The sequence below is a fragment of the Centruroides vittatus genome, unplaced genomic scaffold, assembly GCF_030686945.1.
Source record: "Centruroides vittatus isolate TY-2023 unplaced genomic scaffold, ASM3068694v2 contig_458, whole genome shotgun sequence".
NCBI classification, from domain to species: domain Eukaryota; kingdom Metazoa; phylum Arthropoda; class Arachnida; order Scorpiones; family Buthidae; genus Centruroides; species Centruroides vittatus.
In genome coordinates, this window is record NW_027122254.1 from 646095 (window position 1) to 662507 (window position 16413).

Consider the following 16413-nt stretch of genomic DNA (forward strand, 5'->3'; position numbering starts at 1 on the left):
ATGGCATCGATTCCGTTGGGAAATGATTTCCGACCGGAAAAGTTTATGGAAGAAGCTCGATACTTGTTAAACAGAATAGATTTGGATGGAATGGAATTGGATTATGACGGCGACAACATGACGTTTATTCTTCCAATTTTAAAGGTAATTGTGGAAAGTTTCGATAAATGCTCGGAACGGATTGATAAATTTCTTTGTGGTTTCTTCAGAGTTTGCAATCTAATGCAAGTAACAAGACTATAACTATGTCTCTATCGGCCAAACTGCTAAATTCTACCCAATACGATAATCTGAAACTTCTTACGGGGTTTGTATTGTTTAAAGTTATGACTCTGTCTGTTAAGTGTTTGGTTAATGTGTACCTAGGTAGCCAAGATGGCGGCCGGGGGAATTTTCCCTACTTCGGAGACTGAGACGGGGAAAAAATTTTCCCCTGCATTCAAGATGGCCGCGGTTCCGGCCGCCATCTTGAATTTCTCTGCAGACTCCGCGGATTTTTTAACCGAAATAAACAATAAAAAACAACAAAAAGAGGAGTTTTTTTACTCACTTTTCGATTGTTCGATATTCTGAGTATGATCTCCTCTTTGGGGGTCGACGAAATTTTTCGAATGGTTGACTGTTCTATGTTCGACCGCTACTCCTTCTATGTCGTCAATGTGCATATATCCTTTCCATTCGTCCGTTACTATCGTACTGCCGGAATTCACGTATTTACAAACGATCCAATTCACAGTGTTTTCTGATCTGTCGTTCACCTGACATATGAAGCATTTCTTATCTTCATCGCAATGAATGCAAACGGACTCGGTCGGCTGTATGCTTAATTTTACAGCAAAATTCGATGCGTTATCGATACGGGGAGGCAAACATTGCTCCGAAAAGTCGTCTTCCATTAACTTGTAGAAATCACGGGAAGTGCATCTCGACCAAAATTTGTCGTTGCAACTCAAATCGGCAAAACTAGTCATTATCGGACAATTGGCAATAAACTAAACGCGGGGAGGTAAGGAGAGGAAAAAAAAACACGGTCTTTCCTTAATTTCTGATTACTTGGTTCTCTAACTTTTAGGATTAAATTGCAATAAAAGAAATAACAATACTTAGTAATACTGGAGGAATTAATAATAATAAATATTCACCGATAGCAATTTATGTGCAAATGAAATATCGTTACGAAAAAAAAAACAGCAATTAATCCAATACGCAATTCGTCGCAACACAGCAGTAAACGATTCCAACAGGAAACTAGTCTATTTGCATAAAATTGCCCAGAAATGAACAGAAATCACGTCGCAGATCATGCATTTGCATATTCGTTCGTAACACCCCTACGAATTTCCCGCCGATTTTATTCTCGCACGACGTCACGAAAAGGCTCCCTCTACCGTCGCAAATTTACACACTACCGTCTCCGTTTCGAGGTTACAGGATACTCGGCAACGTCGAACGCAGGGTAGAAACCGAACGGGGAAAAAATCCCCACGTCGTCGACGTCTCGACTCTAGGGAAAAAATTTTTCCCCGTCGCCGTCTAGAATGTAGGGAAAAATTCCCCCGGCCGCCATCTTGGCTACCTAGGTACACATTAACCAAGTGTTTTAATTATACATTTTGAAATTGCAGATATTTGGATATGGTTGTCATACAGCCAATTTTCTATTCGTATGCAAAAGTTAACAAGAGCAAAGAAGATTTTAGAAGGATTTCGGACCTGGAAACTCTTGTAAGTATCCTGTAATATTTACTGCATGTGATGACTAAATGTTGTTGAAATTTTGGACTCTTTAGACCCAAAAAATGTCTAAATAACACCAAATTTTGAAGACTATTTGGTTTAGTTATAAATGCAAGCTTATGTACACGGTGGCCCAAAAATCAGTTAACCACTTCAAAGACAACTGCCGTGTTTTTAATTATGTTTCCATCAATTCTGTAAAAAAAAAAAAAAATACAGTAGAGTCATTAATCCGAATCGCCGGTTATCGGAACGATTTTCAGTCGGACTGTGTCGTGCTGAATCGAACGTTTTTGATACTAGATTTACTTCTAAAGTATAATTTTCATGTTTTTATATTCTTCAATATATTTATTTTGTTTGTACAAAATAAAAAAATAATTTTTAACGATACAATAGCCTCGATTATTATTATAAAAATTTTCGTTACGCTTAAAATCGACGAAAATTCAACACGAAGCGACACACAACGGAGAAAAATTTGAACATCGGATAGGTTAATATATTTTTTTCGCACATAATCGGTTATCCGAACAGATCACTAATCCGAACGAACCCCAGTCCCCAATTGATTCGGATTAACGACTCTCTACTGTACATTGTTCTAAACTTAGTTTCTGATTTATATTTGCATGTGCCTGATAATTAACTAACTTTTGGGCCACCCTGTGTACAATTATACATAAAGGTTTAAAACTTAAATAATTATAAATAAAGGCATCCGTCATCGATGATGTATTGAGTTGGGGAGTTCCTAGAAGTAAAATTTTAGTGACGCTTTCCACTTTTGGCATCCGAACGGAACTCGAGCCTTCCCTCGAAAGAATTAAATCGTCAATTCGTGTTCCATACACAGAGGTAGGAAGACCCACTTTTGTACACGTGACAATTTTTCAATATGATGCGATATTTTCTGTTTAAATATAGATTTGCATAGACAGAAGAAACAAAAATTGGACATTGCAAAGAGAAATGGATCAAACGTCGCCTTTCATTGCAAACGGAAACATTAGACAAGCATTTGACGACGAGATAAGTTTAAAACTTAAAGTAAGTCTACAAATTAAGGCTTGTTTGCAAATACATTTTTACAAATTGATCTTTTTCTTTTAGAGTAAGTACATTTTACTGAGAAAACTTGGAGGAGTGCAAATATCCAGCATTCACGAAGATGACCATAGTAATTTCTGTAAAGGAGGCCATTATCCACTTATTAGGAGCATTTACCAAGTCATGATGGGTGTCAAATCAAACAAAAGTTCAATAGATAATCTGAAAGAATATATGGAACCATCTGAAACTAAAACCTTTTTAAAAAGGTCTGGCATAGCAGCTCCATATGACCAGGATTTAGAATGTACCAGAGAAGGTTACTATCAAAATCCATTTGACTGTGGTAAATTTTATCGTTGTGTGAAGTTTCACCAATTTTCCGACGAGTTTACCGTATTTCATTACGAATGCCCGCACGGGTTGGTTTTTGATGAGAGGTACGAAGTCTGCAATTGGCCCTCTTGGTCTGAAAGATGTGCTGGATCTGGAGAAGTAGTGGATGTTCCTAAAAATAAATTTGTTTGTCCTGGTGTGGGATACTTTCGTGACAGAGAGAACTGTCGTTGGTTTTACTACTGTTCCGAATTTTATTATGATAATGGTGTACCTTCGGCTTATGAATTTAAATGCCCATACAATCTGGCTTATGATGAAGAAAAACATATTTGTAATTGGAGATGGCTGGTACCAGGTTGTGGATATGAAACTTCTGCAAAATGGAATTCACAAAATCCTTTTCCTCCAAAAGAACTGGGTGTTATTTATGAAAAACCTAGAGAACCTTTGGATATTATTTACGAAAAACCTAAAGGGACTTTATCCTTTGATCCCGATTTTGATAAGTTCTTACAAAAACCCGAAAAAGAACCTATTTTACCAATTGATCCAGACTTTGACAAGTTTCATCAAAAACCTGAAAAGGAACCTATTATTCCTGTTGATCCTGAGCTTGATAAACTGATATATGATAAACCCGATAAAATACCTGTAATATCTGTAGATGATGACCTTGACAAACTAATTCACTTTTCAAAACAAAACAAACCACGACCAGAACCTTTACCAGAACAAAAACCAGATCCAGAACCATTACCAGAACCTAAACATCCTAATCTAGAAATTGATGAAATTAAAGGATTTAATCCAGGTTCATATGATGATGGAATTGGAAAGTTGCATCCGCCACTTCCCGAACCCATTAAAGAAGTTAAACCTCCTTTGAATCCTTTATACGGAATTCCTGATCAACACCATTGGGCTACACCACATCATTATCCAAATAGTCATCATCACATTGATTATCATTCAAAGAGACCTTCCTTACATTCTCATTCTTCATCATGGAAGCCTTTTGATAGATTGAGAAACATGTTTCATGGACTTTTTGGCCTAATCACTACTGGTGGTCCTATATCTTTCAAGTCACTCTTTAGTCATGGTCCACTTTCTCATCTCTCAAAGTTAATTTCAAATCAGTATTCTGGTGGTATCTTAACAATACCTCTTTTGGAAGAGAAACCTCCAGTACAACCACCTGTTAATATTTTTATCATCAATAATGGCAATAAATTTGAAAGAATTTCACCCCACTTGCTTACACCTGGAAAACTACAATATGAATCACTTATTAAAGATATCCGTCCTCCTTCAGAACCTATTGTTTTGAAACAAGTGCCTCCAGAATCTGCTATTTCTAAAGAACCTCCTCCTCCCCCTCCTGAACCAGTTATTCCACAAGAGCCTCCTCCACCACCACCTCCTCCCGAACCAGTTGAACCAGAGCCTCCCATTGTTGATAAATTTTCTCCTATCAAAGCAAAATTTCCTCTACCTGATGATCCAGAGCCTCCTATTGAAGAAACAACTCCTCCAAAGAGACCTGAAAAGCAAATCTATTATGGTCCTCCAGATATATTGCCACTGCCACGTAGACCTGACCCAGAAAAATCTATTGATTCACCGCCGCCGCCACCACCACCACCTGAGGTTAGTGGAGATGTGAGACAAAGACCTATAAAATATTATAATCATGGTTACAAAACCTCTTATCATGGTTTCAAAGATTTGCCTGAGAAAGTACTTCCAGAGCCTGAACCAATTCCAGATTTTGTTCCAAAATCTTTTAAACCAAGTAAGTATGATGATGATTGCAAAGATGTACCTCCTTACAAACAGAGCGATAGAGAGTTACCTCCAAGTACAAGATATAAATTTGAAAAATATGAAGAAATACGTCCACCACCACAGAGACCTGAACCAGAAATCAAATCTCATTTTCGTAGACCTGATCTAGATTCTGAAATTATACCACCACCACCCAAACACAAATTTTATGATCAAGATGATTTTAAACGACCATATTTCCGACCGGATCCAGAATCTAAAGAAATATCACGACCATGACTTCAGACCAGATTCAGAGCAAAAAGAAATATCACGACCATATTTCAGACCAGATTCAGAGCAAAAAGAAATATCACGACCATATTTCAGACCAGATTCAGAGCAAAAAGAAATATCACGACCATATTTCAGACCAGAACCAGAACCTAAGCATAGACCAAGACAAAATTTCAGACCAGGACCTAAAGATATCTCAATACTTGAAAAATATCAAACTTACAGACCTAGACCTGAAACATTTCGTGATATTTCTCCAAAGAACAGAGATACTGGATATCAAAATTATAAAGAGAAACCAGACTTTGAAGAAATTTCACGTGAGTTAGATAAATATAAATCAATTCCCGACAGAGTGCCTAACAGACCAGAAACAGATGATGACGACTATAATCCACGCAAGAAAAATTCTCCATATAAAGGACATGATGATCCTAAGTTTGAGAGCATAAACGAACTTGGACCGAAGTTTGAACTTGATCATTACTCTAAAACAGCTTGTACAAGACCAGGTCTTTTCCGCCATCCAGACAGTTGTTTTAAATTTTACGAATGTTATTGGGACAAATGGATTAATAAATTTACCCTGCACATGTTTGACTGTCCAATCAGACTCGTATTTGATGAAAAAGTTTTGGGATGTAGTTCTTCCAAAATTAATGTTCCTTGCAAAGGTTAAAATATAAAATATATATATATATATATATATATATAAATTCAATTAAAAATTTATTTATTTTTCTTGTAAATATTGTACTTTTTGTCTTATGCATGTAATTTATTATTTATATTAACTGGTGCAATATTTTACTTACAGTAAAAGTAATCACAATGTAGTACAATAAATACCTGAATGTATGTAAAAGAAAACATCTAAATAATAATTATTTGATTGCAATTTGAGACATCATATTAACAGAATATGATAATTAAAATATTTCCTTATGGTTCAACTATGTTTTAATTTAATAAATTGTACATAAATAACAACAAATTGTGAATGTAAAAACCATTCTTAATCTACAAGGAATATATTCTGGAAATTGATGGCATTTAGCCTCTTCAATTCATCTGCAAATGAAAGCAAAAACAAAAAAGAAATTAATTAAACAATTTAATAAAATTTTTAAAAGTATTTCGTTGTATTTGTATAAATTAAATTTTTTAACATTAAAATTTATACCGCTGACATTGATGATATTTGCATTTTTTTGTTGAAGAACAACATAAAATTCTCTTTGTTCAGATAATTTTCCAATAACCCAACAATCAGCTACAGTTTTCCCAATAATTTCACCTGCATCTGTTAGTCTAAAAATAATAAGTATAAAAATTACAAATGAACTTTATATGTTTATATATTTTCATTATTATTAAATCTTTGAATTATTAATTAAACACAAACCTGGACAGATCAAAATTTATATCAGCTAAAAGCTTAATAATTTCTGGAGGGAATGACATGTGACCTGTTTTCCTGGCATCGATATGAATGGTAGATTTTTCAGCCAAGTTTAAGCGATTGAAATACATATAATGATATTTAATCTGTTGATCTGTACTGGAAGTTCTGTAAATACAATTTTAGAAAATTATTAAAAACTAACTTGCTTATGATCAAAGAACTAATAATTACAGTTACAATTATTTTATAAAATTTGCTATTGAAGATTATTACACTAAATATGAATAGTGAGTGTATTTTGATTCATATTTTAGAATGAAATGGGCTGAAAAATTTTTAACAATGACCAATAGAGCATGAGTTAAATGACAATCTCACTTCTGCTTTTTATAAATGGGATCAAATGAAAGTCAGATAGGAAGTTAAGGTTCAGCCTATCACTCTGGGGACCTAGAACTGAATTCAGAAAAATAACTCTCCTAGAATTTATCATGTGAAATTTCTCCTCAATATGTCAGATCCTATCCTACATGATCCAGCTGCCCCAATTTGTGGGCTTGACTAAATCTATAATGAGTATGAAAAAAACAAAAGGCCCTCTTAGTGTCCATAGTGGAGGTAATTTGCAATAGGATCAGTGAGTTTGAATAAGAAGTATGGCATATTATACAGAATTAAGAAACTTTGTATCAGACTGAATTCTGGATAACAATTTTGTTATTATTCTGCTTTATTAAAATATATTTTAAAATATCTAGTCTAAACAGTAAATATTTCACATTGTTTATTATTATTGTCAGATTGGCTAAGGATTAGTAAATCTTCAAATATTTCCAATATAAATACAGATTTATTATTATTAATCTAATTTAAAATTAAATTGATTATTGGTAATTAATTTTATTATAATAATTTTATATAAAATCTTATTAATTCTTAGTAGTATTCTAAAAAAGTTTACAGTTCTATTACAGACAAAGTAAATATTAAATAAGTTTGAAAACTTAAAAACTGACACAAATTTACAAAAAAATTCAATTTAATTTATGTAATTAAAACAAATACATTTATATTAAAAGACAAAAAACAATATTTAAAAGATTTTCTTACACTAAAGTAAATGTGAATTTTTAAACTATAAATGAAGTGTTTAGATGTAAAAAGTGGTAACCAACAAAAGTTATTCTTGCTGATAGGTGCTCTACCTAATATCCATCTTCTGAAATTATAAAAAGTGTGAATTTAATCTCATAAAGAGAAGTCAAGTCAGTCAGAGTTCATTGTAATTTTGCCTTTTAACACATACAATCAGTTTCTTTTAGTAATATTTATTTGTATTTTCCCCAAAACTAGGTTTGTGTTGGTTTTCATCTTTTATACCCAAACTCTTCAAATAATATGTTTAGATTCCTTATAAAATATTTATTATAAAGATGAAAAAAAAATAATAATAAATATTTTGTTTTTATGGAAATGTATCAATTTACTGAACAGTAAAAATAATATTTTGATTTAATTTATAAATAAAATTTATTAAAAAATGAAAATATTTATTCTAATTGTAAGATTTCTGAGAGAAAATAGAAAATGTCTATTCTACATTATGTCTCACCTTAAGTCTTGAATTTTACTATTATTAAAAGTAAAAATAATAATAATAATAATAAATAAATAAATCCTTAAAAAATATTTTTTTTATAATTTTAAAATATGAAAATAATTCTAGAGGAGGAGGAGGAGAAGAAGAAGAAGAAGAAGAAGAAGAAGAAGAAGAAGAAGAAGAAGAAGAAGAAGAAAACAGGATCACAGATTTAGAAAATCAGTATTTTCTAGTCTGTGATCAAAATTTTCAATTACATAAAAGTTAGTCCTGTTAATAATGCTAGTTTAAAAGCTTTATTTAAATTGTTAATCTGAATTTATAAAAAATTAGAAACATTGAAGAATTCAAATAAAAAAGAAAAAACATTGTTATACATACATTATATTGTGACTTGATATGTATAAAAGTTTGAATTTTTGAAAAAATTAAAAAAAATAGCACATTAAATCAAATTATAAGATAAATTAGTCAAGTAAAATAGTAGCATTTTCAATTTTTAAATAATTAATTTTTAATATAAAATTTGAAGCATCTTCACTATGTTGTCTAAACCATTTTCCCATAAATATTAGCATAAGTTCCTCATATATGCATTTAATTTGATATCAAATTAAATGCACATATAAGGAGCTTATTTCCAAATGGACATAAGCATCAAATTTATGATGTTTGAATTAATGTAATAATATTACTCATTGCAAGCTCTACTGTTTATGTAATAAGTTTGTGTGTCAAATAGGCCCATATACAATAGAAAAAAAATAGTCTCTAATTTATATTTTTTTACAGACACATATATTCTTTTTACCATAATTCCTTATTTCCATGTGCACTTACATCCATATGGAAATAAGTTCCTCATACAAACAGTAACTAAAGTTCAATTCTTAATAGCCAAACATATCTAAAAAAGTTAAACTATTTTCAGGCTAGAATTAAGCACAAATGATGTGTTAACACTCTATCTTAAAACTAATTCCATAATTTAATTAATTATTAATTAGCTTAATGCCTGAAATGTGCTTATACTTTAAAGTGTTCAGGAAGTAGGCCTATATGTAATTAGAAAAATAACAACTATGTCTTCTTATAAAGTTCAAAAAGTAGCTTAATTCTAGCCTGAAAGTAATCTGGTTTTCATAAATGTTGGGATATAAAATATAATTATTAGTTAACAAGGTGGAAAAGTTTAGATAATGAAATATTTGGTATAAAATTTCTTAAATTACTACTACTAACTAATTTTAGATTATTTTGATTATTAATAATTACATTCAAGTATTATATATATTGATTTAAGGTGAGACAGCTATAAATAATTTTATTTGGTCAAATACCTGTACTCACAGGCCAACTGTTTTTGAATATTGTTCACTTATTTCTGAGGCTAGAGATGTTAAGTTTGGACCTAAAAACTGATCCAATTTTTTGAAAAATTCTAAATTCAACTGATATTTTGCTGAAAGAACAAAATAAATTATATTACAAATTTATCAATCATACAAACAAGGAAAAGTAAATATACTTACAATCAACAAGTAAACATATTGTAGCACTTAAGGCTCTGTACACTAATAAAGAATATTCTTCACTAGAATCTTTATTAATATATATTTTTGGAACTTTATCAATGTTTGCCCCATCTGTAATAGTTGTAGGACCTGTCATAAACCTAAATTAAATAACTGTATATTATTTATTTTAAATTTTTATAATGAATAAATACATTTATAATTACAAATATTTAATAATACTGTTCCATCACTGTTGACTATTATAATAAAAAACAAACATCACATATAAATAAATATTCTGTAAGATTTCTCAGATAAGTTATAAGTTTAACATGTTAACTGTCACCTGTAATATGATATTTTGCATTTTATCAGGCTAACTGTAATATAATATTTTCCATTTTTTCAGGCCATAATGAGAAAATTTGATATTTAATATTTTATTATGATATAAATAGAAGTCATTATATAACAGTCAGTAAGTGAAGATAAAAAAAATATATCAATGATAACCGGCCGTCATATGGCCTGAAACCGGAGATTATAAGACCACAAGATATTTAATATTTAATATTAATTACTTTATATGTAACAAAAGAGAATAATTAAACTAGATTTTGATATTTTTTTCCTTTTTTTAACTATTCACTATTAAAAAAACACTATCAAATATAAAATAGGTTTTTATTAAAAAAAACTATGACCGCCGGCTGTCGGACCACTTTGTGAGGCCATATGACGGCTGGCAGTCTGACCACTTTTATAGATATTATTTACTTTATATGAAATAAAAGAGAATAATTAAACTAGTTTTCGATATTTTTTCCTTGTTTTAACTATTCACTATTAAAAAAAACACTATCAGATGAAGTGGTTCGACTGACGACCATCGAACCCCTTCATGAACCTCACGGGGTGGTTCGATGGTCGGCAGTCAGAAACCAACTTCATAGACGTCTGCGAGAGCCATCACTAGAATGTAAAACAACGTCTTACGAAGCCTGGATAATTTAACCTCGAGTAAAACTACATTGATTATAATGATGTTGGGCAATGGCTGGCAGTCTAGTTACGGCCCTGTGGGCATACTAGTTAGGGCTCTGTGAGGCCCTAACTAGTACGACAGCCAGCATGTCGGATGGCAGTTAACGCATTAAGTAAATTTAAAGGCAATATAATTAACAGGTGTCCAGGAAAAACCCACACTAGTTTGTGTAACATAGTTTTCCATTGGGAAGAAGAAAACTACAAATAATCATTCAAAAAGTGATGAAAAAGTTAACAAAAGTATTTTGTTAACTTATCAGTTTAGTTTTGCATGGCAAATTATATGGTAGACCTATTTAATTATATGTATGATTTAATTTAAATTTTTCAAATTATGTAATAATAATTATTAATTAGTTCATAAATTATGATTTTATTATGTGTGTAATAATTTTTGGCAACATTTTATGTATGCTTAAAAGAAATTTTGGGTCCTGAAAATATTTGCACCCCTTTTCATATGTTGTATTGCATTGCATTATTTCTTACTGCCTGATGACAGTTACTCTTAGTCAACCATACTGTCAGCAAAAAAATCAACAAGGCAGCCAGAGATAAATTCCCTGACTTTCCAGATGGGACCCTGTATATTAATAAACACTCAAATAATTAACAAATTTATTAGTTTGTATATTTCAGATTTATGTAATGTAGAAATTTTGGTTAAAACTTATTCATAATTTTAAAAAATACAAGTTCACATAGATTCTTAACTGTCAACTTACTGCCAACAAATCTATCATGAAAGCAGTGTTTAATAAGAATCAAAACTTTAGAAAAAATTATTCTTAAATTTACATCATATTGTATACACTGCAATTACATTAAATTTAATTACTACCTAATGTGGATAATTATTAAAAATATTAATAATTATTTAAATCAATTTTGAGATTATTTAATTAAAGTTTCTCTCTTTTTTTTAAAATACCTTCCAAAATGTTGACCAGAACTAAATGAAGTTGGCCTTGAAGGTGAAAAAGCTCCAAGCTGAAGCTCAGATTCTAAAAATGATGGAATGAGATGGCATATCAAAAACCTGTATAATACTTGCATATCTTCTTGATTAAGTCCACTCCTATTAGAAGCAAGAATAATAAATAATATTGGTAAAAATAATATAGTTAAACAATAACTAAAATGATACTTTCATTAATTTATAAAAACTGTCAGCTGAAAAAATCCTTAATTCATTAACCAACACTGTACACACATCTATGTAAGTATATAGATTAAACCACTTCAAGAAAATTAACTAAAGAAGGAATTTACATTTTAAAGTACGTTTAGAATGAAGAACTGTAGTTGGCATATAAAAAAATATATGATAATAGTCAATAAAACTTAATGTTTAGTAACAATTTGCCAAAGTGTAGATGCAATACAAAAATCACTTATTTCTAAATAATCTTTAAAATATTTTAAGATTTTAGTGCTTTAACTTTATTCAATTTTAAACTTGTTAGTATCTAATGAGAGAGTGAATAGGGAGAAACTATTTTCAATGATAATATATATAGATGTCTTAGTTCTCATAGACAGATAGCATATTTTTACTAAAAACAGGGTTTGTTTGAAGCTTTGATAATTCTTTATTTTCATAGATTGAAAGTTTGATAGAAAACTTTACTGTTTTTATTTGAATTCAGTCATTATTTCCATCTTAAATAACTTTTTTACTTAAGTAAATGGTCTTATAGCAAATATAAGAAATTGATTGCAGTATTATATTTAAATAAACAACAATTTCAATTCTTTTCCACACTTAGTGGGAGCTATATATATACACACAGTCTGTTAAGATATTATAGGACCACTACATTTCTTTTTAGTTTTCTCAAAACTAACATTGTTTAATGGTCAATTATTATCCTCAATGAAGTAAATACAATAATCATGTTTTGAACAATTAGTTCAACAGTCTTAACACATTTTAGTTATTAGTTTACAAAAGTCGAATTTTCACTGTTAATAAGTTATGATACCACTGTAAGAAAATGACTTATTCCCTTCCTTTACAAAAAATTTCTGTCACTCGCATGATTGTTGGTTTTCTTTGATGTCACATGACTAATTATAATGATTTTCTCATGTGTATTTTTGAGTGGTTGTGATTAAACATCATACCAGGAGGAAGTAAATTAGGAGGAAAAGAAATCTGGAAAAATTTATTATTATGCTGGTGCTGGTTACTCAGAAAGGACCATAGTTAGTCTAATAGGTTCAAAACAGAAATTCATTATATTTTTTAAAAAAATTAAAATTATGCAGAACAAGATATCTGGGGCCATATTCTGGTCATTGTCTCTCATCTGTCGTCTCTCACTAGCTGGTCGCTGATTGGCTAATTATTTGTTTACATCTTGAGAGATCATCGCCTCTCTCTAAACGCAATTCTGGACAACTTTTTTTTCTCTTCACTTCTCTTGTTTATCAGAGATGAGCAGATAGTTGTCTTTCACCTCAATTTCGTTATATCCAATATGGACAACTTGATGCTACTTGTACTATATGATTGCATTACAAAACGTTCCCTATCTCAGGAAGGAATATTTCGAGAGAGAAAATGCTTCTGATTTTTTCCAGTGCCTACTCAGAAATGCCACTGATTCCATTTTTTTTTTGCAATTATCCTACTTCAATTACTGAACCATTGAATATAATGTTAATCTTACTTAGATAGTTAATTAGATGGTAATATTTTGAAGAATATCTAAGTACACACACTTTTCTAACTTAGGTTATTAAAATTTTCATTTGTTAAGAGAAATTGACATTACAATCTGTAAAAACGTTATAAAACAAAAAACATAACTTTGTTGAAATTACATGCTTTCCTTGCCACATGATAAATGATTATATACTCTGCATTTTCAAAAATTTTTAAATTTCATTAGTTAAAATTCTATACCATGTTGTGCGCGCAGATAACCCAAACATGTATAATTAACCTAGTAGTATCGTGACGTCATCGACGAAGATGAGATCGTTACGAACGACCAGAATCGCCACTGTGTCTGAGAGATGAATTTTCTCTCTCACTTTCATATCATTCATCTGTGAAAAAACAGACAAGAGATAAGTGACCATAAAATGGCCCCTGGTAAAAAAAAATCAGTCATTATGAAATTACAGGCATGTTTTTTGGTCTGGCAACTCAACAGAACATGCCCACAAGAGAGATTTCATGTAAAAATGGAGAAAAAGTTTCACTTGTTGACTATTTGGAAAACATTAAAGAAAAACAAGAATGCAAGTTACATAAAACTAAAGGGTAAGCCCAAATTGACTTTGGTACATAAACAAGCAAGATTAGAGTGGACCAAAAGAGTAGAACAAAGTGATGTTTTCAGATGAACAGAAGTTCAATCTTGACTTCCCAAATGTTAATAATGCATATTGGCATGATTTGCACAGGCATCTGGAGAATTGTTTAGTAGACCAATGAGTAGAGGCTCTGTCTTGGTTTGGGGAGCATTATGTTATGATGCTAAACTTGTTTTTGTTAAAGTTATCATTAAATTAAAATCGGAAAATTATCAGGTGTTATTGGAAAAACATTTGCACCCATTTAGATCATATTTTAGAATAAAATGGTACTATCAACAAGACAATGTCCCCAACTTAACTCAAAAGCAAGCTCAAGGCAACTCAAGACTGACTTAAGGCAAAGAAAATTAATGTTTTACCTTGGCCATCAAGAAGTCCTGACTTAAATCTGATTAACCTTTGGGGATTTAAGTTAGAAGGTATAACTTAACTACTGAAAAAACTGGTAGAATCAATGCCAAACAAGCTATTTGAAGTGATACAAAGAAATGAAGCAACAATCAAGTATTAATAAACAAAAAAAATGACTTCTAAATCTTTGTTTTCGTGGTGGTCTCATAATTTATTAACAGTGAAAATTTGACTTTTGTAAAACTAATAACTAAAATGTGTTAAGATTGTTGAACTAATTGTTCAAAACCTGATTATTTATTGTATTTACTTCACTGAGAATAATAATTGACCATTAAATAATGTTGGTTTTGAAAAAACTAAAAAAATGTAGTGATCTTAAAATTTCTTAACAGACTGTGTATGTCATCAATTCATAACTTGTAATGAAACCAATATATTTATTAATTCATTTTTGTATTGAAAATTCCCTCTTCATAGACTGCTGCACAGCTTATTTAAATTTAAATATTGTATAGAGAAGCTTAAAAAGTTAGTTCTTGCCATTTACACAATGGAAAATGAGTTTGTGCTCTGAAGAAAAGATATTAGAGAAATTGGTTTTAACATTAGTTTTTGAAAATAGAAACTAAACATTTTACTTTCAATTTTTGTGCTTTTTACTAATGCAAATAGAATAATTGAAAAAAATTAAGTTGTCATAAAGATTAATATGTTTGTGATAAAATAAAACCAAAATTTCAGCTATTGCTAGAGAAAAAAGTATTTTTTATTGGCATTGTTATGATAGCAGGTATTGGTTTTTGAACCAGTACCTGCTATCATAACAATGCCAATAAAGAAGCTAATGAACTGATAAGTGTGATACTCACCAAACTAATTGATCATTATAAAGAAAGGCCGTGTACTTTATCTGACTAGAAAAGAAATAAAGTATTTTAAATTTTTCTATTAAAAACAGAATACAAAAATTGTTTTAAAATAAAATATAGTTTTAAGTACCTGAAGGTTGCTTCAGTAAGGCTAATAAAACATTGAATTTTCAGAAATGGATATTTTTCAAGAGGTAGAAATTGAATTCCTTGGAATACATCTAATAAATCTACCTGATGGAATTTAATTTTAGGTAAATACTGTAAAAGAATAAAATAATTAATTTTTAATTCATTCAGATAATTATAATTTTATGACTTTAAAATTTACTCTTACCCTTAAATAAAATATTTCTAATTTCTGTTTTAAGTACTCTATTCCTCCATGCTCTAAATTATGTTTGAAAGTTCCCATAATTAACTGAAGAAAAAATTATATATATATACGTTATATATATATATAAGAAATACATTTTAAGTTTACCAAATAAAATATTTTGTGACTTATTTTTTATTGCTGAATAAAATGAAACAAAATATCATTAACATTTTGTTAAAGAAGAAAAAGTATTCAATGTTCAAAAAAAATTTAATTATAAAACATTAATGTCTTAAAATACTTTGAAGGATTGAGGAGTTTTGCATAAGCAACTGCTACTCTCCCCTAGTATATTGCACACTCCTCTTCCTAAGTCCTTAAGGAGGATTTCTCTCTCTCTCTTATTAAGGGCTCTCATAGATACACTATCAGGAATGGAACCTTAATATGAAAGAGAGTCTTCTTTAGAATCAGAAAACGATGGGATAAGTTAGATGATAGTTTAAAAGATGATCAAAGAGATGAAAATGAAACAGAGTGAGAGAGCAGAGCAATAGAGAAGGGAATACAATAGAGCGTCGATTATCCAAAACCCCGATCAACTGTCACATCGGTTAACTGACCGCATTCTAGTCGGCAAATTCAAATGTCCGCTAGTGATGTGGCGCTACAATATTTGGCTATGTCTTGGCTACTTTAATATTATTTTTGTTAAATTTTTGCATGTTCTAGCTGGCAACACTGACTCGACCTTGAAAGGGAGGCAGTATTTAAATCAGGCT

General features: G+C 30.4%; 2 protein-coding genes across 2 annotated transcripts in view; one reads left to right on the forward strand and one right to left on the reverse strand.

Moving 5' to 3' along the window:
• LOC136977384 (uncharacterized) lies at positions 1-5193 on the forward strand. The gene is made up of 7 exons (XM_067272841.1): positions 1-144; positions 210-307; positions 1626-1725; positions 2455-2595; positions 2665-2787; positions 2851-3562; positions 3596-5193. The coding sequence occupies exons 1-7, from the start codon at positions 1-3 to the stop codon at positions 5191-5193; spliced, it is 2916 nt and encodes a 971-aa protein (XP_067128942.1).
• A 934-nt stretch (positions 5194-6127) lies between these two features.
• Ccz1 (vacuolar fusion protein CCZ1) overlaps positions 6128-16413 on the reverse strand; it is a 37356-nt gene continuing 27070 nt past the window's right edge. The window contains exons 5-13 of the mRNA XM_067272863.1: positions 15650-15733; positions 15443-15573; positions 15313-15357; positions 11691-11837; positions 9728-9870; positions 9546-9657; positions 6596-6760; positions 6374-6501; positions 6128-6261 (exon numbers count right to left, since the gene is read on the reverse strand). Coding sequence (XP_067128964.1) covers positions 6206-6261; positions 6374-6501; positions 6596-6760; positions 9546-9657; positions 9728-9870; positions 11691-11837; positions 15313-15357; positions 15443-15573; positions 15650-15733 — 1011 coding nt within the window. The 3' untranslated portion in view covers positions 6128-6205. The remainder of the gene's footprint in view (positions 6262-6373; positions 6502-6595; positions 6761-9545; positions 9658-9727; positions 9871-11690; positions 11838-15312; positions 15358-15442; positions 15574-15649; positions 15734-16413) is intronic.